Source organism: Corythoichthys intestinalis, chromosome 10 (genome assembly GCF_030265065.1).
Source record: "Corythoichthys intestinalis isolate RoL2023-P3 chromosome 10, ASM3026506v1, whole genome shotgun sequence".
Classification (NCBI taxonomy): domain Eukaryota; kingdom Metazoa; phylum Chordata; class Actinopteri; order Syngnathiformes; family Syngnathidae; genus Corythoichthys; species Corythoichthys intestinalis.
The window spans coordinates 37,797,202-37,806,172 of record NC_080404.1 but is presented as its reverse complement, the minus strand read 5'-3'; the positions used below and the strand labels follow the sequence as shown (position 1 = coordinate 37,806,172).

The following is an 8,971-nucleotide window of genomic DNA, read 5'->3' as shown; positions in this document are numbered from 1 at the left end:
AATGCGACAGTAACAAAAAAAAAATCACAATTAAGTGATAGTTATTAGGCAGATATCCGTGACTTTTTTACAGACGCCATTTTTTTCATTGTGACAATTTGTTTAAAAGTTTAAAATATGTGAATGAATAATTTTTTAAAATAGTTTTTTTTAAACGAAATATGAGACACCAACTAATGAGTCTAAGCTAAAAACGAAAGACATTTTGAATAATAGATATAATTGATTACCGAATATAAGACGGCCCTGATTATAAGACGACCCCCTCTTTTTCGAAGCCTCAAGTTTGGACAAAGACTTTTAGAACACCAAATTAATTTTTTAATACAGAAAATAATTACAGTACATCTGAAACAAAGTATTATAACAATATATTTGAGAGAAAAAGCATGTTATTTTTGCCTCATTCAAAATCTTAATATCTGAACATTTAAATATGTAAACTAAAGTGCAATCACATTCGTAAATGAATGGCTTCTGGTTTTTGAAATGTAAATAAACCAATCTATTGTGATAAAACAACAAAATTGCAATAACTGCATTAACCATCAAAGTGAAGTCTAACTGTAACTGTAGTCTTGAAACAAACCTGAATAAGGAAAAACATTGCAATAAAATAATGCAAACTGGTTAAACTTCAGAATAGCTGAGATCTGTCATGACAGAACATCGCTTCAATGATATCTGGCGCTATCTAGCGTCGTGAATGGGTATAACGTCTAGACCGCGAATATAAGAAGGCCCCCACTTTTTCATCTTATTTCAATGCAAAAAACACCGTCTTATATTAGGGCCAATACGGTACCTTCGTTTTGTGGCTGGGTTGAAACAAAAGCGGTTGTGCGACATCTATAAACGGGGTTCTTTCAGGGTAAAACGGACAAATTAAAAATAGTTCAGGGGCTTAATGTGCCATGAATCTGCTATGGCAGCATATAGACATATTGATCTATCAAACACTTGTTTTGGCTTAAAATGCAGCAGTTTATTTTAAAGAGGGGTGCAAGAGCAGAAACTGCTTTTTCAGCCTTGTCTGTGGTTTCCGCCATATATCATTAGTAATTAACCCCAAAGTAAAAATAAGAAAAAACGAGAGGTCCTAGGCAGGGCCGGAGTGGGACTCATTTTCGGCCCTGGAATTTCATGCCTCAGACTGGCCCACTCATTTAAAATTATGTCATTATGCATACACGTGTTAAGTTCAGTGTTCTCTAAAGCCGTGTACTGTAATTCTGTGTATTCCAATTCAGTGCAGGTCATGGTTGTTTAACAAGGTGGCTTTATTTTAACAAGTGCAACACAACATATTTTGAACAAATTTAAAAATGGATTTTAAAAAAAACTATATTAAATGATACATTTGAAAAATAAATTAGGCCTGTCAAATGATTAAAATTTTTGATCGAGTTAATTACAGCTTAAAAATTAATTGTAATTAATCGCAATTCAAACCATCTATAAAATATGCCATATTTTTCTGTAAATTATTGTTGGAATGGAAAGATGAGACACAAGATGGATATATACATTCAACATAAGGTACATAAGGACTGTATTTGTTTATTATAACAATAAATCAACAAGATGGCATTAACATTATTAACATTCTGTTAAAGCGATCCATGGATAGAAAGACTTGTAGTTCTTAAAAGATAAATGTTAGTACAAGTTATAGAAATTTTATATTAAAACCCCTCTTAATGTTTTCGTTTTAATAAAATTTGTAAAATTTTCAATCAAAAAATAAACTAGTAGCCCGCCATTGTTGATGTCAATAATTACTTACACAATGCTCATGGGTGCTGAAGCCTATAAAATCAGTCGCACCCAAACGCCAGCGGAGGGCGGCAAAACTCCATAAAGCACAATTAACAAGTGGGCATGTCATTGTACTGTCATTTAAATCTGTCTGAGCAGGGCATGTGCGTTAATTGCGTCAAATATTTTAACGTGATTCATTAAAAAAATTAATTACCGCCCGTTAACGCGATAATTTTGGCAGCCCCAAAATAAATGAATAAATAAGACCTTTTCTGCAACATCAAATATTAACAAAATGAGTGCTTACAGATAAAACAAACATAGCAACATAACAATATGAAAAATAAAGAATACGTATTGCACATTGTAACAACTTCTAATGATACTATTATCCATTTTCCATTTCCACTTTAAAAACGCCACGTAATTGATTATATTAATTCTAATGTTCATTCGCTGAACGACATGGCAATCCTACCTTCCAGCTCTGCACCTGTGGTGTGTTCATTATGGCTAATGCTTGCTGCTACATATCCCTTGTGAGGTGCTACAAGAAGCCAAAGTTTCCACAATTACATATTGTCGTATCACACGGTGCAAGTTGCATTTTATTCGCCATCTGGCCTTACCACTTTCGTTGTAATCCTCTGTAGTTTGAGGCAGCAAGGTCGTTGCATGAAAAAAATTAGCTATTTTCGCGCATTTTGCCGATTCTTTCACGAGTGCTTTTCTCTTTTTAATTCTTATTTTTCAGCGCCACCCTTGCTCTTTTTATCCATCCGAGCACCGAGATAGCAGCTAATTTGGCTCAATACAGACTACAATTAGGGGGCGGAGCTGCATGCTGTATTTTTCGTCTGCACACGTGAGGATGAGTCTGGAAAAAAAAATAATACTGTTTTTTTTTTTTTTAAGACGGCCCACAGGGACAGCGGTAACAGAATGTAAGTTATACTCAGTGACACTGTCATAAATAAATACCAAACAAAAAATGATAACAGTGTAATTTTTTTTTTTTTTTTTTTAATAAAACGCGGACCGGCCCATCTGGCCGGCCGGCCCTTCTGGAATCGTCCAGAAGCTCCCGATTAGTCACTCCGGGCCTGGTCCTAGGTTTCCTTTCGGACGAGCATGCGCACACGGGACCAAGATAGGGAGCGCGAGTGAGGGATGGAGAGAGAGAAAGAGAGCGGGTGAGCGACAGCAAGAGAGAGAGAGGGAAGAGCGACGAGGAGGGCGGTGCTTCGTTCTCTTCAGCTGCTACTCTTCAGACTCATTAACCGCCAGCGGATGAAAGAAGGCACACGTGCTTGTCTCACACAACGAGGACTCAAACTGCCGCTGTCTGGAATTTCTAAAAGCTGGATTAATATTCATATTTTGTTTTATTTTTTTCGTGAAGGTGGCTTTTCATCTAACATTCCTGGATGTATTAATTCACCCATTTTCTTGGAAGATACTGAGATGGCTTCTGGAGAACAGCTGGGTCGTGTCGAGACATATGTGGATTAATCTTCATTTTTTATGCCTTTTCCCTCCTATAAGAACCGCATGAAACCGCCAAAATGCGCCTCTTTTTAAACCAACCAACCACATGAGTGGAGTCTAAAGCAACCCTTCACATTTATATCCATCCCTCCCCATTTTCTTTCCATCTACTGCAATCATCGTGTTGGTGAAATATGGAAAGTGAGGTTTTCAGCCCCCTGCTGGAGCACTTCATGCTGTCACCACTGGTCTGCTGGGTAAGTCCATCTACAGTGCAGTAATTAATATTCTTAAATTGGTCTTTTATTTGAGGTGTGCACCCACCCCTTTGCCCCTTTGTCCTCTATTTTTCAGGTGAAGACAGTGGGACAGCCCATGGTGACAGATGGCAGCAAACTGTCAGAATATGTGCAATTATTGGATGGTGTTTACCTCAATGAGGTCATGCTAGAGATGTAAGTACACTGAATGCAACACATCCTCAGGAGCTGGGTGAATGGGTTCATGAAATGGTGTTGCGGGTGATTATAAAGTGATACACAGGCTGACGTTTTGATAGGATAAAGTGTATATGTACATGTAATTCAATTTAATGTCTTTAGAAGAAATTAAGCCATGAACTGTTATATAATAATAATGTATACTGACATTTATAGGGAATGTGCAGTGTCAATGGGGTGCGCCAACTGTTTTTTTTTTTTTTTAATTCAATAATCCTTTGAAGAAAAAAATAATCCTTTCTTTAGATATTACATTTTTTTTCTTAGTCTTTGAGGGTGTGTGGGCAGTGTTAAGGCAGTGTGCGAACTCTTAATGTTTTTAAGCTTAAGTTTTTAATTTTAATGCAAGGTTATCTACGTACTTTAGTAAAAATGAATGTTATAAACGGGGTCTCTCTGGGGTGTGCAATGTCGAGGTTCCCTCGATCTGTTGAAGTCCTTTAAAAAAAAAAAAAATCAAGGTACCTACTTTAGTAAAAATCTTTAGTTGGCTAAAAACAGGGTTTGTTTAAACCAGGGGTGTCCAAACGTTTTGCAAAGGGGGCCAGATTTGGTGTGGTAAAAATGTGGGGGGCCGACCTTGGCTGACGTCCTTTACGTAGAACAATATATTGAAGCAAATTTTGGCAAGCCATTCCGTGTGTCACATTTGCTTTATTTATTTATTTTTTTTAATGAGTAATTTCAACAATCTAATAACTAGCCTTTGTGGCGTTCTCTTTCGACTCTCGGGCCCTTGCAAAATACTGCTGCTGTAAAATTAAACTAGCTTCAAGTTGCTTCAATATCTCGCTACGTATCTTCCCTGTAGTCTTGTCGTTCATGTCAGCGTGTCTTGTTTGGTAATATCTCCTCACATTGAACCCTTTAAAAACAGCGACTGTCTCTTTGCAAATGAGACAGACACAGTTGTTGCGTATTTTAGTGAAGAAATAGTCCAATTTCCACCTATCCTTGAAGCGTCGCAGTGAACTTTCTTTTTTTTTTTTTTTTTTTTTTGTTGATTTTGTTGAAAATTGGGAGTAAAGGGTCACACGGGGTAATGTTGCTTAGAGTGCTGCTGCCTTTTAGTGGGTAAATGAGAAGCAGCATTTAGTGTGTAAGCTACTTCATATGCTGGTAGCAGTACTGCTGACCAATTTATTAAGTCTGTGTGCGGGCCAGACGTTATTGATTTCATGACAGAGGCTGGGGGCCGGATGAAATTTGACCAAGGGCCGCATTTGGCCCCCGGGCCGGACTTTGGTTATGTCTGGTTTAAACATTAAGGGTGTGTGCAGTGTCAAGTTGCGAAAACAGTTGATATATTGAAGTTTAGTTTTTTTTTGTTTTTTGTTTTTAAATTTAATTTTAAAATTTTTCGGACTATAAGTCGTAGTTTTTTTCCATAGTTTGGCTGGGGGTGCGACTTATACTCTGGAGCGATTTATGCGTGAAATTATTAACACATTATTATATCATTTCACGTTATTATGGTGTTTTGGAGTGACACTGATGGTTTGGTAAACTTATTAGCATGTTCTTTATGGTATAGTTATCTGATTAACTCTTAATAGTTATGTTACGCTAACATACCAGCCACGTTTGCATTTCCTTGTTCATTCATCATGTAACATTATCATACTGTACACTTATTCAGCATGTTATTCTCTATTGTATTTGTATTTAATATTGCATTTAAAGATGACATATCTGTTCTATTTGTTGGATTTTATCAAGTAAATTTCCCCCAAAATTTGAATTATACTCCGGTGCGACTTATATGTTTTTTTTTTCCTCTTCATTGCGCATTTTTGGGCTGGTGCCACTTGTACTCAGGTGCGACTTATAGTCTGAAAAATACGGAAAGTAACTCTTTGTATAAAATCAAGACTTTTAATCAGCAATAATCATTGTTTGTTTTTACTTTTTACGGGTGTCTACTAGAGGCGTGCAAAATTTCCGAATTCTAAGATTATTTGTGATTTGGCCGTGGAAGATTCGAGAATGATTCGCAAACATCCAAATTCCGATAATTGAAATAAGCCAAGTAAAGCGGAACTAAAACACAGTCAGCATGGTTTTCGGGACTCAATGAAGAACGGACCGAAAACTCATGCCGCTAGATTAAAAAAATCAATAATACTTGACTCCAGCCAACAGCCGCCACAAACAACGCCCACATTGCTACAAACTACGTCCGCATACTGCTACGGTAGATAGCACATGTATACAGAACTAGATGCGAAATGACGGACTTGGCGGCGTTGGCAAATGTACAGAGAACTAGATGCGAAATAGCAGACTTGCCGGTGTTAATAAACAGCTGCCATCTTAAAGCAGTAGACTTCTCTGATAGGCTGTTGTAGCGAACCTCCCGAGCGAACCCAATTTACTTTTTATCTAAAATACTCCTAAATTGGCAAAATATTGACTTGAATCTATCTTTAAATGATGAAACAGTTTTAAAACTTTCAAATGTTGAAAGTAGAAGGGAAATTATGGAATAACGGGAGCAATTTTAATATCTTTAACGGTTGATTCACAACATTAAATTAATTGAAAGTAGTTTAAAGCTGCTGATACAGAATGCGGACTTGAGTATTTTATTTACTGTTTTGAACTGTTAACTTGATACTGAAATAGTAGTTTACTTAAGCCTGAGAGTTTTTTTTTTTTTTTTTTTGGTACAATTTTTGTAACTAATGTATGAAACGTTAAAAGCAGCTAATAGCTCGGGGAGAGGAGGTGCATCAATAATTGATTTATAATCGAATCGTAGCCACTGAATCGTAAGCGAATCGTTAGGTGCCCCAAGATTCCCACCTCTAGTTTCTACACTAGTATCGAGGGAGTGCCCCAGCTTTGATGATTGTGTTGAAATTTAAGATCTAACTGATGTTACTTATATGAATTAAACATTTTTTTTTTTTTTTTAAAAACAACAACTAATTATGAACCTGGATTTTGAGGTTTTCAAGTACCGGGTGTTCGCCACCTCTGTTGGGATGTTGAAGAGTGCATGCTACGTTACATTTTTTATATTTATTTTGGTTATATTCATAGAGAATTAACAAACATTTTATTGGCTTTTATTTGAAGGTCATCAATTCCGGGATGTTTAATGGGGCGCATGATTTATAAATTGAGTTTGATCAAGGTTTGGACGATATTGCCTAAAAATATATAAGAATTTTTTCTCTCAGAAAAAATAACCCATCTCCCCCTTAGACAACAGAGACAATTGAAAACATGTTTTGTTTTTAATTTTTTTTTTTTTTTTTTTTTTTTACATCCCGGTACTAAACAAACATAACCGCCATTTCCCTCTGTCTTGAATAAAATACTTCTGGAAACAATGTACAGTAGCTCAACATAATGTGTGCAAATCAAAAGTGAATCAACTCCATCAATGAGATCGATATAGTGCATATTTCAGACCTTTGCTCAATTTTGTTTACGCTGATTATTGATTCGCTACTTGTGATATACAGTGCTCATTTAAATTTGCAGCATAAGGAAAAAAAGAGCAGTATCCTCAGCAGTGGCACTGAAAGGATTAATCGTTTCCAGGTTTTAAGACAGCCATCATTTAACTTGTATTCTGTTTGAACAGTACTTGCATGTGTATGTGTTATTCATTGGCTACACGGGTTTAGATTTGACTTTTTTTTTGTGTGTGGGGGGTGGTCTCTAGATCTCATACATCGATAGCGTACTTAATCAAGTGTCCAGTCTTGCCCTTCCCACCCTCACCTTCCCCTCTAGGCACACATTAGCCAATTCTTGAAGATTCTAGAAGCTTTCTGCTGCGTTAATGTAGGCTACACACAATGGGACCCGGTATGTGGGCCAATGATGGGTCACGCAGTCAGACGTCTTTGCAGACAATTATTGCAGGGACCCCTCGGCACCAGAACTTAATTTTTTGGCCTTGGTGGTCACAGTGGGTCATGTGACAACAAATTAACTCATTGGCTGCCAATGACATGATCATTTTGTAGTGCCATTGACAGCTATATAAATGCATAAAAGTAATATAACAGTAAAAAACGTAATTTACACATAAGCCAATTAGTCGACTGTTTGCAAAATTCACAATCAAAATGATAGTTCTATAATCATAATCAAAGTCTCAAAGACCAATGCCCACAATTGAAAAGAAAATGGTCCATGTTCTACATTTCGTTTTAATATTCAGAAGATTGGCCATGAAAAACGAGGTGCCAGGGTCTTAATCAAAATCTACCTGGTCTTGGTGGGTAAAAAAATGCTATCGTCCAGTGTTCAGCGCTTGGCAGCTGTGTGCCGCCTGACAGGAAGTGGCCGGTCACAGTCAGCCTTGTGTGTTTGGGTGTGTGTGTGCGCTTTTGTTCAAGGCTTCTACATCAGCACGAGACACACACACTATGTGTGGGTGTGCATTTGTTTTTGCAGTAGTGCAGCTGTCGGTGGTCTTCTTGGCAAGCCACCCTCCCGCAAACACACACAAGGCCCACTGTGACGGTCAGATTGTTGCATTTGTGGGTTGGATCTTTGTCTGCTGACTTGTTATTAGCGTGACACCACCAGCTTGGTTAAGTGTTAATTGGAATGAGTCACTAAGCGACTACATTTAGATTTTGTTTTTTCGGTTGAATTCGGTGTGGAATACAGTAAATGCCAGATAATAGTGTGCAACTGACTATAAGCTTTACCATCCAAAAATTGAGAAAAAAATACGGATATAAGATGCACCTGACTATAAGCCTCATCTGTCCACATTATAATATGGGCTATTTGCATTAGGGGTGGGAACCGCTTGGTATCTCATGATACGATTTGCAACACAAAGCTCACAATAACGATGATCTCACGATATGGCGATAGAACGATTATCGATACATTGGTCAGGAAATCATTCTAGGATATTCAACAAAACAACAAATTAACAGAAAAACTAGCTATCGTCATCCTTCTGCTGTACGTTTATCACTAGTAAATGTCCAATCCATTTGGGTCGCAGCGAATGAACCCTGTCAGTGGCAGCCAATGCCAGGCAATGAGGTAATTTTGGGCCATTTCTGGTTCAGTCACTTCCTGTTGATTTTGGGGCATTTTATGGGTCACTTCCTGCTGATTTTGGGTTCCAGAGCACGAAGCGGTCCGGGAATTTCCGAAATGAATAGGCAGTGACTTAAACTCAACAGGAAGTGGCCTCTAAATGCCCTAAAATGAACAAAGTTGCCTGTAAATGCCCCGAA

General features: G+C 37.5%; 1 protein-coding gene across 5 annotated transcripts in view; it reads left to right on the top strand.

Moving 5' to 3' along the window:
- The first annotated feature begins 3,024 nt into the window (after positions 1-3,024).
- The window catches only part of LOC130922843 (girdin), a 96,945-nt gene continuing 90,998 nt past the window's right edge, over positions 3,025-8,971 (top strand). For all 5 annotated transcript variants that reach the window (XM_057848021.1, XM_057848019.1, XM_057848017.1 and 2 more), the window contains exons 1-2: positions 3,025-3,506; positions 3,604-3,704. In XM_057848021.1, the coding sequence (XP_057704004.1) occupies positions 3,444-3,506; positions 3,604-3,704 (164 nt within the window). In that variant the 5' untranslated portion in view covers positions 3,025-3,443. The remainder of the gene's footprint in view (positions 3,507-3,603; positions 3,705-8,971) is intronic.